At 41.4% G+C, this 17,577-nt stretch overlaps 1 protein-coding gene across 1 annotated transcript; it reads left to right on the forward strand.

The window, feature by feature from the left end:
• Positions 1-1,315: 1,315 nt before the first annotated feature.
• Positions 1,316-17,533, forward strand: pkd1l2a (polycystic kidney disease 1 like 2a). The gene is made up of 41 exons (XM_035524260.2): positions 1,316-1,642; positions 2,824-2,979; positions 3,076-3,264; positions 4,229-4,339; positions 4,797-4,944; positions 5,060-5,289; positions 5,408-5,812; positions 5,959-6,053; positions 6,176-6,323; positions 6,438-6,627; positions 7,009-7,117; positions 7,224-7,356; positions 7,798-8,130; positions 8,235-8,377; positions 8,473-8,655; positions 8,891-9,028; positions 9,099-9,254; positions 9,344-9,468; positions 9,648-9,768; positions 9,935-10,066; positions 10,220-10,445; positions 10,540-10,730; positions 10,838-11,068; positions 11,253-11,354; positions 11,437-11,615; positions 11,717-11,863; positions 12,013-12,212; positions 12,328-12,566; positions 12,826-13,027; positions 13,111-13,559; positions 13,646-13,742; positions 14,197-14,337; positions 14,418-14,603; positions 14,689-15,019; positions 15,225-15,358; positions 15,445-15,572; positions 15,654-15,814; positions 16,021-16,231; positions 16,308-16,409; positions 16,521-16,652; positions 16,739-17,533. The coding sequence occupies exons 1-41, from the start codon at positions 1,321-1,323 to the stop codon at positions 16,880-16,882; spliced, it is 7,500 nt and encodes a 2,499-aa protein (XP_035380153.2). The 5' UTR covers positions 1,316-1,320; the 3' UTR covers positions 16,883-17,533.
• The last annotated feature ends 44 nt before the right edge of the window (positions 17,534-17,577 follow it).

A 17,577-nucleotide genomic window follows, 5' to 3' on the forward strand; every position in this document is an offset into this window, starting at 1 on the left:
ACAGCCCGTCATGCCAAGAAAATGGTGTTTAGTCTGAAAGTGTTTCTTGCTTTTGGATAAGTAATTGAGCTGCATTTACCATTGAGGGCCATTACTCATACAGGTTAATTCCACACAAGACTAGATACTTCCTTAGAACATTACAGCTTCCACTTTATAAATCTAGGTGAATTCACAGAAGAGACTGATACCTTATCAGTCTGTAAGTGCTATTCAAACACGGCATATAATTGTCTTAACAAGGATATCAAGAATTATGATAAAAACAGATTATGAAACCCTATTACCACACGATATTTGAATAACTATTATGAATAGACCACTGAATAAACTCAGGAAAAACATTTATTTAAATTTTACAGCTCAATTTTTAGAAATGTCACCATGTAGTTTGGACATTAGACAAATAATGTTTCCAGCAATTTTGAAAACGAAAATATATCATGCTAAATGTTAAATCTCATCTCTTCTACAACGTATGTTGCATCATAACTGCAGAAATACAGCTCAGTACAGAAATGTAGTCTAACAGCATAACACCATGATTCTGTTTTAACTGCAAGTATAACTCTTCACTTTGGACTTTGAACAGTGTAGGTGAACCCCATGAATGTATGATTTATCAAAGTATAATTTCTCAGTTAGTCATTAACAGTGACAATTAGCATGCATGAAATTACTGCTGTGCTGACAGTACATTGAGATGTTTATCTGCCTTTTTAATAGGGATCTGTAACTTTTTCAAGTTATACACTAAATGTAGGACAGCTGTTTTTTTTTAATTTAGTAAGTTAGAACAGTCAAACTTTTCAGCACAGTGTTATGATTTAAAAAAAATCTATGCTATTATAGATTGTATTACACATTATAGTATTTTGCAAGTTTGCTGCCACTACAATATCAGTTTTAATTATTTATTTTTATGTTATGATTTATTCATGACATAAAAATTATTTATAAATCATACATAACAAATGTGAAATCTTTTATCTTATAAATGATGGTCAGATGCCACAGGACCATTGTCCATCATTCAACCCTGGCTTATCGCTCACTGTGCAGGGTGTGTTTTAAGACATCAATAACTGCCTACAAAGAGAGAAGAATACCCTTCGTTATTTACGTGTAGTTAAGAGGGGCCGTATTGTACCTCATACCCTGGTGCTTGGGGACAATGCGTCTAACAGAATAGCACAAAGCCCTGGTAGCCAGGCCTATTGGTGCGATTAGACTTTCATTTGGGAGGCTGACGTCAATGGCCTTTTTAAGTATGGAGGGACCAGACCGCCTGCAACAGTGTGCGGGTGAGTGGTGATGAAGATGGTCAGACACAGTGTCTCCACGCTGCTGCTTGGGTTGATTCTCAGTGCCACTGCAGTGTGTGGTGAAGAGGACCCAGACAGCCTGTACTGCCCCGAGCGCCAGCAGGCCTTTGACGGCTCCTGCTATGAATTTGTGCAACTGCAGCGCACCTTCCTCAGCGCTCAGGGCTGGTGTGAGCGTGGCGGCGGACGCCTGGCCTTCGTCCAGAACGACGAGACTCAGCAGTTCCTCCAGAGGCATCTGCAGCCAGAGCACAACTGGTGGCTCGGTCTGGCGCCTGCCTCCTTCAACGTCTCCCTGGACTCCGCTGTCACTGAGAGTAAGTGGTATGGACTTCAGGACTAATTGCATCTCTGTGCTAACTGGTGTCACGGGAAGAACGTAGGTACTGCTACATACCTGTTTAGAAATTTTCCGTCTTTTAAGTTGAATGCCGGCGTTTGAACTTCACCAGCTCTTTTTGAATGTCTCCAGGAAACAGTACTGAAAATGTCACTTAATGCATTAATTACACTTTAATTACATTTTAAGCTTGTAATAGGATTTTCTTTACACAGCAGTAGTGTGCAAACACCATCTGCACCATTTGTTGACCTTATCAGCCAGGTTCCTCCCAGCACAGCTGGCACAAAGCACACAGTCCATGAACACATCTCTCTCCTATCAGCTTGCTTTCTACTGATAACTTAATTCATTACTGACAATTACATTACAGCACGCTGCTGTCCCTAATTATCTCAACAGGGCAGCAACTGGTTTATGGGTCTGATATGAAGCTTCCCTCATTCACAAAGGCCCCAAAGGGGCCAGCCACTTTGGTTTAACGAGAACCTTTTGTTGTTGGCAACAGAGAAACTGCTTTATCATTCAGAGCTGGCAGAGCTCCTGGTGTGTTACATCTTTACATTGCTGATTAGTCTGATTTTATTTTTTTATTTCAGTTCTACTAATGAGTGCTGATTTTAAAACACGCACATTGCCTGCATGAAAAAAAAAAGATGAAGATACTTGAATGTTCTGTGTAAGGAGTTGAGTGGGCAGTGATTAGATTTGCAATATAGTTTGAACAAATGTATTTATTTATTTGATGATTAAAAAATACACATTACACTGCACAGCAGCCATGACATACATCTTATTTCCTTTGTGGTCCCCTGTTTATAGGAATAGCAGTCTAACAGCCATTGGCTTTTATGTTTTGGACCAATCCTCTTCAATCATAGAAGAGTATGGAATTATAAAAAGCGTTCCACATGTTAAATGCTTGTATATGTGACTAGCTGCATATAACATCGTAAATTAATTTGAATTTCATATAGTAGATTTTTCTCACAATCCATTACAGCTACTGAAAGGTAAATGACAGTTGAATGTGCAGTAAGAAAATTGCTGCACTGACAAACTTCTGCAGCTAAACGTTTTCTTACTTGAACTCGTTGGAATGATCTTTGATGTGTGGGGACATGTACATCCATATACATTCTCTCTGACTGGCCACAGGTCCATTGTCCTGGCTGGATGGCTCCGACGTGAGTTACTCTAACTGGCTTGGTGAACCAGTACCAGATGCAGAGTGCGGCTACATTTCAACATCTAGGTTTCAATGGGGGACGACCAGCAACTGCAACCTGGAGTTCTACTTCATCTGCCAGTTTGGTTGGTCTTCCTTGCTGCACATATAGGGGCAATTCAGAGTCCAATTCCTGTGACATATACTGCTCAGCGCCCCCCCCGCCTCTTAATTTTTTTTAGAGCTGGGACGCTCCCTAGCCTGTGTGGGCCACAATGCCACACTGCAGTGTGGCTCCGGGCAGGTGATCCAGATTGATGACGGCTTCTATGGCAGGAAGACACGGCACTACTGCAGGGCCAGCCGCTCACCCTCTCCCACACCCTCGGAGGAGGAGTGCAGCTGGGTGGATGTAGCACTGTCTGTATCAGGTATGTTAGCAACGGACAATGCTGCAAGTCCTGCACAACTCTTTTGTCGTAGAAAACATGGATCCAAAGTAGCTCCGGGGTGTCTTCTTTTAAAAAACACAGTGGAGAACAAGGTGCTATAGGACATAAAAGTTAAACATCATACAGAAGGGTCAGCATCAGAAATGCTCCCAGCTGCAGTTGTATACTGAGAGCCTCAAACTCACCTAGGACACACACAGCAATTTTTGTCCCCTGCAATATATCCAAACTAAGAGGTCTTTATAAATGTGGAAAATTGATCCATCACATCTTGAGCCTCTGAAAGGCAAAATTTCCATTTTTACAAACAAATAAAGATTGTACAGGAAAAAAAAAGATCACTGCTAAGTGAAAATTTAGTGCTGGTCTTTTGATTGTGTAGATGCAGTTTTTCATTGTAAAACTGTTTTTCAGATTATATCTTGTTGATCTTGTTATTGTGTGTTTAAAAGATCGTCTTTGTTATGTATGGAAAGTCTGTTATCATATACTAAATCTGTAGCTGGAAGGCATGCAAAATAACTTAATTTTAAACTTTGTCTTATAAGCTGAGCTACACAAGACCCTTATCAGTCTCATTGCTTTGAAGGCCTTTAAGACAAATTATGTCCAAACTAACACAAATTAAATATTTACAGAGGGATGTGAACACTAGATTACTCAAGCACATTGCTTGCTTGCTGGCGCTGGGCAGATAATGTTACCTAGCTGAATGTTTAAATACAGAAGGCAAAGCACAAATATTATGTCCCCCATCTACAATTACAGCAACAGAAATCTAAGGAAATATTAGGCTAGTGAGTCAGGGATTGTGCTTTCTTCAGCAAATTTACATTTGCAAAGAAATACTGATAATATTGTGCTAAAGTTGTTTTAGTGTTGTTTTAGTGTTGTTTTAGTGAGATTTACATGTCATTATCATTGGCAATGCCCACTCCCCCAGAGCTCTGCCGTGGGCTGCAAGTATGCCAGGCTACCACTGATGTCACATCCTTTGGAGAGCCTTGTCCAAGACTGGGAAGCTACCTATTAGTGGAGTACCACTGCAAAGATGGTCAGACTGCCAGTTTCTCTTTTATCTGATCTGGACAGCATCCTGTAGTGTCAATAAATGTTACACTTGGCATTACGGCATTTACATTACAAGAGCTCCAATTTTTGAATTTAGAGAACAAATATACATGGAAATTATCTAAAGAGCCGCACAATCTGGGTTTAGGCTCTTAATCTTTTTATGGTTGAAACAATATCAGAGCCTTTAATTGCTACATTTATGGATATGATACGTGCCTCATGACATGGTTTCAGTACATTTCTTATCTGTTGCACAACCACCATATGCTTTAGTGTTGTTGTCTCAAAGAAAATAAAGAGCTAAAGGTCAAGAAATTATGAATAAACCGAGTTACAGTCTCTGTCATATGGATATGAGAAAGTCTTTTTTAGGTTTTGAATGTCTTAATAAATATTCATTGTAGATGATATTTGGATAATGGACCTTTTGCTAACAGGTCTTCATCTAATGGTGAACAAGCTGGCTGCTGTATTTAAGAATGTCACCATGACAGTAAAGTGGCTGCTCCACCCTTTCCAAGGCAACCTAACATGCACTCTGAGTGCTGGCGATGGACACATCATTGACCCCTACAGGCCTGAAAAGTAAATTACACTCCTTTTTACATTAAAAAAATACTCTTGGATTCCCAGAATATATTGTTAAGTCTACGTTATTCCTGATGTACACACTGTCAGTAAAACGTAATCATTATTTTAGTTCACAGGGTATTTTGGTGCATAAGTATCAGCATGCTGGAGTGTACACTGTTACAGTGGAGTGCAGTACCAGCGACTGGCATGTGACAGCTGAAAAAACCATCACCATTCAGGAGCAGCTTGGCAAATTTGGTATAATAAGATGCCACAGTGCCAACCACTCAATGAACATTGAGAACTGCACAGGTCTCTACCACCAACCACTGAAAATCCAAGTAGAGCTAGATGCAGGTGATATATACTACTCCCAATTATGCTGTGTACACTCATCAGCAGATATGGTAAAGTATATATGAACGTTCTTTAAAATAACACAGATAACAATAACAACCTTCCCTTATTCCACTAGGAACCAACATCACCTACAAAATCCACCATGGGGCTACAGAACTTGTTTCCTCCTATGCAGTCAAAGGCATAATTCCCCACAATATCACCTTAACTCCAGATACCCTAGAGAGCCTGGGCTTAGGATGCCATCAACTGATGCTCCTTGCCTCAAATGAGGTAACAGATACAGATGTGTCCACTGCTCTGGAGCTGTGTTTGGTGGAGCCGGTGGAGGGTCTGGTTGTGTCTGTGGCACCAGAACAGGAGTCCTGCTTGGACTCAGTCGTATATGTTAACGTCTCTCTGGCTCGAGGTGCTCCAGTGGAGCTGCTGGTCCTTTTGTCTGCTGCCAATGATAGTTTCTCTGAGACCCATCGGATGCGCAATGACAGTTTGCAGATCAGTGTCTCCAGCAAAATAAAAGGTGCCATCAATTTTGCATTATTGTTTTTTTTTATTTATTACAATGAGAAACATGAATATATATTCAAATTATTTTTGGTATTATTATATCTCAGCACTTCTTTGTTATTTTCAAATAAAATCTAACATTTTGCTGGCACATTACAGGCACATTAAGGGTAGTAGTCAAGGCGTGGAATCTTTTCTCAGTAATGGAAGTGGATGCTGGAAGCACAACAGTGGACTGCCAAGAAGACCCCACAGTATGTGAAACAGAATTACAACAGAATGGTTCATAATGAAAACCGTTCATGATAATTTTTTGTCATGTCACTGAAATATCACACCCCAGAGTAAGCGCTCTTACTAGGGATTTCCTTCTCAGACTGAAGAGCATGCAAGAGTCCCAAGAGACAGTAACCTGGTGATCACGTCAAACCCAGAGAACCCGATCATTGGTACAGGCAGTGTCATCCTGGGAGTGGAGGGACTAAATGGAAATGCTAGTCTTTATACATTTTCCTGGAGCTGCAGTAAGTGAATGTCACTTTATGGTGCTTTTTAACATTTTTTGTCTGTATAGGCAGCACTGTATGTAATCCTGTGTTCCTGGTGTTTGAATCTGTTGTCACTTCTTTTCCTGACAGATGGAACATGTCCATGTAATGTCAGAACTGAGACTGAAACTCATCAGATTAGTATGGCGTGTCTCCCTCCGCCCTACAGTTTCTCAGTTTACTCTGTCACTGTTATGAAGCTAACAGGACCTCCACAACTATTAACAGCAACAAGATGTGTCTGTGTCACCCCAGGGACTGATTTTAATCCAGTCATCACGTAAGAGCTTAGCTCCTTTCATCGCAAAGACTCACAAACCAGAACTTATTTAAACCAAACTGAAAGTAACATTTCTTGACATTTAGTTATCATCCAGGTTTTCGACATTGAGACCAAAGTACACAGCAGTGCCAATCTATAATATAGCAAACACAGGCAAGAGAGGAACTGATTTCATTTCATCTTTACAATGCAAATTTACACTTGTAAATCATCTCACACCAGTTTAAGACATTATGACCCTTTGTCTATTAGTTTCTATGATGTGCAAAATGTGTTAGTTCCCTGTCCAAAACAACTGTTTCTATAGTTCTCGATTAATTGCATTCTAATTTGGTTGACATGTTCTACCATGACGATCTTGTTCTCACTTCCTTTCAGATGTTCGAACTGCAACCCAATAAATATAAGTGCCAGTGTTAATTTGCAGTTACAATGTGAAGGTTGTCAGCAAATGGTTTGGTACTTGGAGGACACAGACCCTGTATCTGTAAGCCTCATGTCCTCTAACAGCTTATTTACTCTTTGTTTGTGATGTGTAAAGGATTATATGGTGCCTCTTCAGTTCATCTAATACTTTTGTACATTACTTTTAGGGTTTGCTAAGTTCCTGCTATTCTAACAGGGGGCAGAAGCCACTGATAAAGCAGAAGGAAGGTGACAGCTCTCTTACAGTTGAGAGCACAGTTCTGACTAATGCACAGCAGAATCTTACTGTAGTGGCTTATGGTGGGTATCATTCCCTCTACATATGGAGTTTGGCTTTGGGGTTAAAAACAGTTATACTCTTAAGCTCTTGTATGAGAACAAGATACTTCACTGAGAATTAACTTGGTATGGACATTCACTTATTATATGAACATTATAACTACTCTGTATGAATAATATTATATATAACATACATTTATGATTTTATGAAGACATTTACTAAATACTTTACAGTTTTGCAGCATTTAGCTGACACTTTTATCCAAAGCTACTTACAAATATGACTGAACACAACTTGAGCAGTTGAGGGTTAAGGGCCCAGGGGCCCAACACGGGCAACTTGGCACTGGTGGGGCTTGAACTGGCACCCTTCTAATTACTAGTTGATTACCTTAACCCTGAGGTACCACTGACTACCACTTTACTAGTAAGGTCCACATGCGTTCTGTTTCCATTTCCTAGGTGTAAAGGATGGCTTATCTGGATTTGTTCGATTCACCATTCCGATCTTCAGTGCCTCCTCCACTGCGTGGCCTACATCACTGTCTACCAGTCTAGCCTCAACAGGGCATCCCACCTCAGAGACCACCCTGACCACATCCAGTGCTCATGTTAGTTCTCCCATCACAGTTGCCACATTGCCATCTGTGTCTCCACAGGCCCATCAAAGTCCACCAACTTGTATCATTATACCCACTGTGGGGGACGTCCTCTCCCCTTTTAACATCACATGCACTGTGGCCACATCATTCTGCAAAGCTACACCGTGCACATATTGCTTCAGAACATCCACAGGTACATGATATTTCCTTTTTCAAAACACACTACTATTACTGTTATTGTCCACAAATGACAAGTGAACACCACTGGTTTACACATATCCCCCACCTCCACTCCAGGTGACTACTTGTACTGTGGCCATGAGCCTGTGGTGGAGTCACTCTTCCTCCCATTAGGAGCTGGCGAAAATCACATCCTGATGGTGGCAATTACTGTTGAGAATGGCGCAGGGCAGAAGATTAAGACTACTTTGTCCGCCCAGGTCTGCACGCAACTAGACCACCACCTAATAAAACTGTTTCAAATTAAAATTGATTGTTTCTCATTAATTCACTTCCTGTTATTCCACACTCCCAGGTAAATGGCGTTAGTACTGGGTCCACAGTGCATGACTTGGAGAGTCTCGTGTCCGGGCAGGTAGACCATCTGCAGCAGCATGGGAAACTCATGGGTCCTGCACTAGCACAGATGTACCAGTCTGTGTCCAACAGACTGAATGAGGGTTCAGCTGTAGGCCAAGATCAAGCAGCCAAAAAGAAGGTACAAATAATATAGACTCCCCAAATTGACATATCCTTCTTTTCTACCTCAGGCTCATTAATCAGATCCAAAAAAGCTCATAGAGTGGAATGCTGACTTATTTATGTCAAGTGCTTATTTTGCATAATAGAATAGAATGAAGTATAATTTTATAGTGCAATCAAGGCAAGAAATTCATCTTTTGTTTCATAGATATAACCATAAAAGAATAACACAATGTTTTTCTTTGATGAAGCTACGAGAGCAGATGCTGTTGGACCTGGGCACAACAATGAATGCTGGGCCCCCCAGGAACCCTTCAGAAGTGCAGATTACTGCAGGTGCTGTTGTGGGGATAACAATGCAGGGAGAGGAGCTAACATCCACAGCCCAGGTATCCTCTTCCGGACTATTTGAGGTCCTGGGCCTCTCATCCATTTTCACCCTAATTCTCTTCTCTGCAGTTGCAGGCAGGTTTTCTTCTGCTAAATCTCAGTAAGTCCCTGGCCACTCTCACACCTTCTGAGGGAGATGATGAAGAACTAATGATGCATGCAGCCACACCCATCATACAAGCTGCTGGTAACATCTTCAAGGTTTCTTCTGACACGGACCAGGAGGTACAGCAGTCCATCTCAATCTCAGGTCGATCTTGTCTGCAAACATGTAATACTGCATGTTTCCTTTGATGCCCTTTCTTATCCTATAGGAAACGTTCTCCAAACATCTACTGAACATAGCAGACAATGTGCAGAGTGCCTTGCTGTCTGGCAGAAGTGCAGACCGAGAGGCTATTATTGTTAGCACCCCTGAGATCACCGTGTATGTAAACAGGTTAGCTGAAACTCTTATGGCTTTTTCGCACAGAACATAGTCTTTATAGACAGAACTTTATCTTCAAAGATTGTGTTAAAGCTTGGTGTACTAAAAGACTAGTAGACTTTCTAGACTGGTGTACTGGAAGTGCTCTACAGCCATTTAGACATTATTGACCAGTACTTTATGGTGTCCAGAATGTCACCAGGAGAACTCCAGAAACAGTCCATCAGCACTGAGAACAGCAGCTCAGTCAGCTTCATGCTTCCAGCTTTGCAGTCTGACATGCTGCCTTTTGAGGGACCAGTGGACGTGAGGGTGCGAGCCTCAAATGATTGGTTCATGACTAACGTGCCAAAAAAGCTGTTAAACTTTATAGCATGGTGATCCTGCATGTGTGATCTTTATTATCTATGTTGAGCTGCATTTAAATCTATGAAAAACATTATGTAAAAAAGCAGTTTATTGATATTTCTGTTTATAGATGTTAAGTTTTCGTCAGAATCCCTTCTCATGGAGCAAAGGTCCGCCTATAAGTGGAACAGTGGGGTCTCTCTCTTTGACCAGTGAAAATGGCTCAGTCATCCCAGTGTCAGACCTGACTGAGGAAATTGAGGTAATAGACCTTAGCCATTAAAACAATTCTGAACAATATGCATAGGAGTCATGCCAACGTTTCTAAACACTGCTAAAAAATGTGTCTGGTAGATATACATAGGATAATATGCAGTTAGATTGTAAGTTCACCTTGTATACTACTGATCCTTAGATTCTCTTACCAAGATCAGAGGTGGCAGAAGTAAACAGCACATTTCTGGACTTGGGAAACTACAGTACTCTTGTCATCAATATGACCTCACCCAACATATCTCTGGTCTTGAAATTGGACCCCACAGAGGAGACACCTTTACAGTTACTCCTGGGATTTCAGCACTACCCAAATGACACCAACTACAAAGCCAAAATGAATCTCCCTCAACCAGGAAATGCATCAGGTGATTCACTGACTGATACTGTGGAATGATATAATTAGTTACCACTGTCATTCAAAATTAACATGAAATAATACATATATTATCTGTGTCACAGAGGAGAGGTACACATGGGTTCTGGGACACAGGGAAATGGCACTAGAAGAAGGAGTTTACTATCTTCTAGTGAGGCCAGTTGTTGGAGCAGGTGTGAACTCCTCAAATGCTTCAGTGTTTGTCACATCTATCACTGCCCAGTGCTTGTACTGGGATGAAACTAAGACCAACTGGAGTGACTACGGCTGCAGAGTGAGTTTAACACTTCATTTGCTCAAAATCTACAAAAGAAATTCTATCACCATCTAGCACGCAACCAATTACTTATTCATTTATTACTCCATCCAACTCCAATGCAGGTTGGTCCTCGAACAACACTGACAGTCACTCAGTGCTTGTGCACCCACCTGACCTTTTTTGGGAGCTCTTTCTTTGTCATGCCCAACCGGGTGGATGTGACCCGCACAGCTCAGCTTTTTGCCACGTTTGTCAACAACCCTGTGGTGGTGTGTTTTGTTGGTGCCATCTTCCTGGTCTATCTTGCTGCAGTGGTATGGGCACGAAAACAAGACATCCAGGACACAGCCAAGGTCTGCACTGTAGATCTTACTGTTCCGGTTTCATTGCAAGACCAAGAATTCTGTGTCACTAATGTTTTGATTCTGCTATAGAATTTTTTTAATTTATCTTATTTTTGTCATGTGCAAATGATTACTTTTACTGGCATATGACTTCCATGAAAACCCTTGTGTAAAAATGTGTGTGATCCAAAAGGTGAAAGTAATGGTGCTAGAAGACAATGACCCTTTGGCTGAATATCGTTATTTGGTGACCATTTGCACGGGGCATCGCCGGGGAGCTTCCACTTCCTCTCAGGTCAGTACATCTACTTTTGCTTAAACTGTGATTTTAACAATGAAGTCTAAAGGTTATTAAATAGGAACCATTGGCATCACAGGTAGCAGTGACCCTACTTGGCTCTGAGGGAGAGAGTGAGCCTCATCATTTGACTGACCCAGACAAGCTGGTTTTTGAAAGGGGAGGTGTGGACATGTTCCTCCTTACCACTCCTTTCTCTCTTGGAGAGCTCCAGAGCATCAGGCTGTGGCATGACAACTCTGGAAAACATCCTTCTTGGTAAGGAAATGAATACTCTTTATAGCCTGTATTTATCTATTGCTTCTAAAATGGATGCTCTAATTGGAGTAGTGTGAGTACCTTTGATGTGTGCCACTTAGGTATGTGAACAAGGTGATGGTACAGGACCTGGAGACCGGACAGAAGTGGCACTTCTTGTGTAGTTCGTGGTTGGCCATCGATATAGGAGAGTGCACACTGGACAAAGTGTTCCCTGCAGCAACAGAGAAGGACTTAAAAGGCTTTAGGTGAGTTACTTTGGCAGTTTAAATGAAAAATATCTCCCTCAAGACATAACAAACAACCTTTCTGAGATAATGTGGGAAGAAAATACCATTAGTATTTCTCCTTTAAGGCCATACATCTGATGTAATAGATACACCTGATGTTTCTACAGCAATCTGTTCTTCATGAAGACTGCAAAGGATTTTCGAGATGGTCACATCTGGTACTCTGTGGTTAGCCGGCCCCCCAGTAGTAACTTCACTCGTGTGCAACGTGTTTCCTGCTGTTTCTCCCTGCTACTCTGCACCATGCTGACTAGTATCATGTTCTGGGGTATTCCCACTGACCCTTCTGAGCAGACCATGGACCTGGGTAATGCACATGTTCCTTTGCACCAAAAGCTGTATTTTCACTACTGTTTATCATGAGAAATTGATGTACTTTAAATTTAAGTCAAGAGTAACAGTTTATCTACCTCTGGCCAAAGGTAAGATCGAATTTACCTGGCAGCAGGTGATGATTGGCATCCAAAGCTCCATCATCATGTTCCCTATCAACCTCCTCATCGTGAGCATCTTCAGAAATGCCTGTCCAAGGGAACAAAAATCAGAAATGCACCCTAAGATGGAATCTATTAAACAAGGAAAAACAGGTCGTGTGACACCGACTCAACCTCCATCTCCAAAGAATGATCATAGGGAGATCACACCAGATGCAGTAATTAAGGTAGATGAAGGCACAATGACCATTAATGAATACATTCCTGACATTAAACAACAAAATTCTTCTTTTCTATTAATACTGCTGTTTAAGGAAACTATTGGTATGAAATAATTGTAGCATTTGTGATGTATAATGTGATGTATAATATATATATATATATATATATATATATATATATATATATATATATATATATATATATATATATATATATATATGAATATCTGTAGTGTATGTGATGTTTAACAATTTAATATTTTAGGATATCAAAAGGATAGCTCAGTCACTCTCTAAAGCTTTGAGGAGCCCCATGCCAAGGATAGACTGTGGTAAAATGGATATCAATGCTCTGCTGTCACTGGTTGAAGATATAATTCGGCAGCAAAATCGCATAGGCTGCGAGTTCTATTTCAATGACCCCAAAAAAGACCTTGCTGTCTCTTTGAGGGCTGTGAATCTGCAAGGTTTGGGCACAAACATGCATATCTTTTGGTTTTTGAAAATTGTTGCTTAATGCCATTGTAGAATTTTGGCCATTTGTCCACAGAACGGAGTCCTGAACGAATGCCAAATGATAAACACGGTGTCTACCAGCAGTATCTCTACAAACAGCTCCAAAATGTGGAAAAAGAACTGAGGCTACTGGGTCCTTCACGATTCTCCAGTCCAGAGTGCTACAGTCAGGCCATGCAGCAGGTTCAGGGTATGAAGGGACTTCTAGAGCCCCACCTCTCCTCGAGCTCCATGCGAGACCAGTTCGCTTGCAGCTCCAGCACGTCAGAGGACAGCAGAGGATGCAGGAAGAGGTGCTGTCAGAAAGGCCTGCCCTGGTGGTTTGTGTTTGTGGGCTGGTTTCTTGTTGCAGCCACAAGTGGAGTGTCTGCTTACTTCACCATGATGTATGGGCTGACTTATGGGAAAGATCGCTCCATTAGCTGGCTCATATCTATGGTTGTGTCTTTTTTTGAGAGCCTCTTCATTACTCAGCCTATAAAGGTGAGACTCATTCAACAATTCACTGCTTTATATTTAGATGAATCCATTTTACTCTAATTGATATTCTTGCACTTGCTTTTATTCAGGTGCTAGGATTTGCTGTCTTCTTTGCTCTGGTGATGAAAACAGTTGATCAGGAAGAATATGGAGAGGTTCCAATCGATAGGACTTTTGCAAATTCAGGTAGACTGGGGTTTAAAAAATACTGTGCAATATGTAAAAGCTTTAAATAAAGGCCTCCAAAAGGGTGTTCATTATTGTTTAGTATTTCAGAAAAAAGTCTCTAGTGAGTCTTTTCATTGGCAAATGTGTGCTCATACTACCAGACCAAAGAACCATGCACAACCTCCCTGTACATTTTAACCTCCACACTACCCCCGCACAGCAGGGGAGTATCCTCTAACGATGGATACAGTCCTTATGGCCTCATCATACCTTCCCATTTGAAACAAAGGCTGAGGGCAGCAACTATACCCATCCTTATTCAGGTGGCAAACCTGTGCGCTGACCAGCAGGCCAAATAACTATCAGCCACAGTAGTCAGAACACAGATTTTACTCTCCTGAATGACAGTCTCTGCCACAGGCAACATGACATGTAAAAAGTGAAATATCTGAAATATCGCTCCTATCCACAGGTGATCCTGATGGCATACACATTGCCAGGAGGGACAGTGCATGCAGCTTCTATCAGCCCCCTCTCCCTTCTGATATTGAAAAGATGAGGAACAACATGATCAAAGAACAAAAAGTCTTTGCATTATTTAGAGAGATTCTCAGTAAGAAAATATCCACTTGTGCATTATTGGTCAACTAGTGAATAGCAGCAGATGGTGTAAGACATCTGTTTCTTTTACAGTCTATGTGGGGTTCCTGTGGATATTGCTGTTGGTAGCTTATGGTCAGCGTGACCCAAATGCTTACTTGCTCACTCGACACATTCAACAGAGCTTCGGTAGTGGCATCTCTCCTAGTATGAGCTACAGAGATGTGTTTACTTGGACAAACACCACACTGCTGAAAAATCTCTTTGGACGACAACCAGGTATCAGGTATCTTTGATGCAAGATATATATGCATCTTGAGCAGGCTAGGTGATACTGACTAATGGGCTTTGGTCACTCTGTTAGGGTTCATCACAGATGGGAACTCGAAGCTGGTGGGCAGTGCTCGGCTCCGCCAGGTTAGAGTGCAGAAGGGCTCCTGCCAGGTTGCCAGCTCCATGCGTAGCTCTGTTCCTGGTTGCAGTGCTCCATACTCTTGGGAGGTGGAAGACATGGGCTCCTATGGCCCAGGCTGGAACCACTCCATACAGATCAATGGGTCTGAGCGCTGGCTCACACCATGGCAATACCAAACCCAGTCTATTCTCAGGGCTCATCCTGTCTGGGGGAGTGCAGCTATGTACAGAGGTGGAGGCTTTGTGGTTGAACTAGGCCCGTACCAGCAAAATGCAAGCAGGTAACTTTCCATCTATCTTATGAGAAGTGTGGAAGATGGGCTAGACTTCATATTTTCCAGTAGCTTGTAGTAGTTTCAAGCTTATTACTTTTATAGTTCTCAGGTAGCAATTACTGTTAAGGAGTAATGTCACTGTTAATGTAGTTGAATTCAGAAATGGAAATTTGTTAAATAAATGGCAAACCATTGGTTTCCCCTTTTGCAGTTTGCTTCAGTACCTTTTTGAAAACACTTGGCTCGATATATACACTCGTGCTATTTTCGTGGAGTTCACAGTTTATAATGCCAATGTCAACCTCTTCTGTATTGTGACCCTCATGCTTGAGACCACAGCAGTGGGTAAGAATTAATTTCTTGCAAGTTCTGAGTTTTTTCAGTTTAAATTAAGTCCAGATAATTTAAGCGTGTTTTTTTTTTCTTCCTAGGAGCATTCCAGTATCACAGTGAGCTACAGAGCATCCATCTTTATCAGTCCACAGGTGGTCTCCATATATTCGTAATGGCGTCTGAGGCTATCTATTGCCTTTTCATCCTGTATTACATGGTTCAGCAGGTCAGTCCTTTCACATATTGTCACTCATGTAAATATAGGCCATGAACTGTGGTCAGATCGAGGGTGCATTGGTATTCACAGGGAAAGCTTATGAAGATACAGAAATGGGGATACCTCAGGAGCAAGTGGAACCTTTTGGAGCTGGCCATCATTATTTTAAGCTGGAGTGCATTGTCTGTTTTTATCAAGAGGACACTGCTGGGCAACCGAGATATTGAGTACTATCAAAACCACAAAGACCAGTAAGTGAATATTTATCCAAATGTTTTAACACTTTGTACATACTCTTTATACTCTGATGAATGTTATGACGTTAAGATATAAGCATTTTAATTTATAAACTTTCTTAATACTATGGTCATGCCTTGATAATTTGTTAGTTGACACTGTTGATTGTATATTAGACTTGGTGGTGTTCTGTTCAGTAACCATTTTTATCCTCTGCCAGGTATGCTGGTTTCCATGAAACTGCCATCGCAGATGCAGTTCTTGGATACCTTATAGCTTTTCTAGTTCTGCTGGCCACCATCAAACTGTGGCACCTGCTGCGACTCAACCCCAAACTGAACATGATCACCGCTACTCTACGGCGAGCATGGAACGACATCTCTGGCTTTATCGTGGTCATAACAATCATGTTCCTGGCCTACTCCATTGCCGTGAGTAATGATGTCACTTGAAACGTTAGCTCCCCAGTATAACCATTCGTACCATTTCACCGTTTTGTCCTCCCAGTGTAATCTCATGTACGGCTGGAAGCTGTACTCGTACAGAACTCTTCTCCATGCTGCCCAGACCATGGTCAGTTTACAGCTGGGGATCTTTAACTATGATGAGGTGAGGCATGACAATGTTGAAGTCATAGTAAATTGTATAATGGGGTGAAAACTGCTACAAATGTTTTAATGACTGTAATCTGTATAATGGCAATTCTCTTCATGTTTATAGGTTTTGGATTATAACCCTGTTCTTGGTGCATTTGTCATTGGCTCCTGTATCATTTTCATGACATTTGTGGTACTGAACCTCTTTATATCAGTCATCCTGGTGGCATTCAGTCAAGAGCAGTTGCACCACCAGGTACAAGCGTTCAGAGTATAATCAAGAGCAATTTAAATTCATCATGCAACAAACAAATTACAAGCCCCCATATCTCTACTTTACAGCCATCTGAAGAGGAGGAAATTGTGGACTTGATGCTGATGAAGATTTGTAACCTTTTTGGGATTAAGGTCAAGAACAAACTGACAGACGATATTAAACCAAACCATCTGGCAGCCTCAAACACACAACCTTCTGTCATATCTTAGGCATAGGTTGGTTGCTTTACTGCAGATTCATACAGATAATGGAGGCTTTTATGTGTTCTTTCTACCTTTGAAAATGTTAGCATTATAAATATCTACATGCAAAATAGTACAATTAGACCTAGAGGCTTGTGCTGCTTTTTAATCACATTCTTATTGCAGCACACTGAACTGAATATTGTAGATGCATACCTCCACTACAAAGCCTCTATAACATTGTCTTTTGGAGCTTTCTGCATGAAGTCAAAGTTGTGTTCACTGCTTGACATCTGAGATGTGCTTGAATAATAGTTATGAAACTTGCAAACCTGTCTGGCGAATCAATGTTTTTCTTATCTACACCAACACGTGGGGGGAAGGGGGGGGGGGGGGGGTTGAGGGGCAAGACATGCATCACTCCTCTGCATGAAATCAACATGCACTCAATCTCTTCACTTTCAGAAGTCAGCATGCATTTTTATCTAGGTGGGCAACAGTCACAGCTCTCCAGTTCTGAGACTGATAGTGAAGCATCACATCAAAAAACACAGTAATTTAGTTACAGAATCACAAGGCCCTTTTCCAATTCTGAAAAATATCCTCATTTGACAAGATGTCTACTGACTGAAATTCCCACCCAGTGTCACCTCATCAAATGAGAAAGCCCTGCACCACCACGAGACTGGGAGACATACTGACCCTCAACATGGAAATGCCAT

The sequence above is a fragment of the Electrophorus electricus genome, chromosome 3 (assembly GCF_041902795.1).
Source record: "Electrophorus electricus isolate QZ-2024a chromosome 3, ASM4190279v1, whole genome shotgun sequence".
Lineage (NCBI taxonomy): Eukaryota > Metazoa > Chordata > Actinopteri > Gymnotiformes > Gymnotidae > Electrophorus > Electrophorus electricus.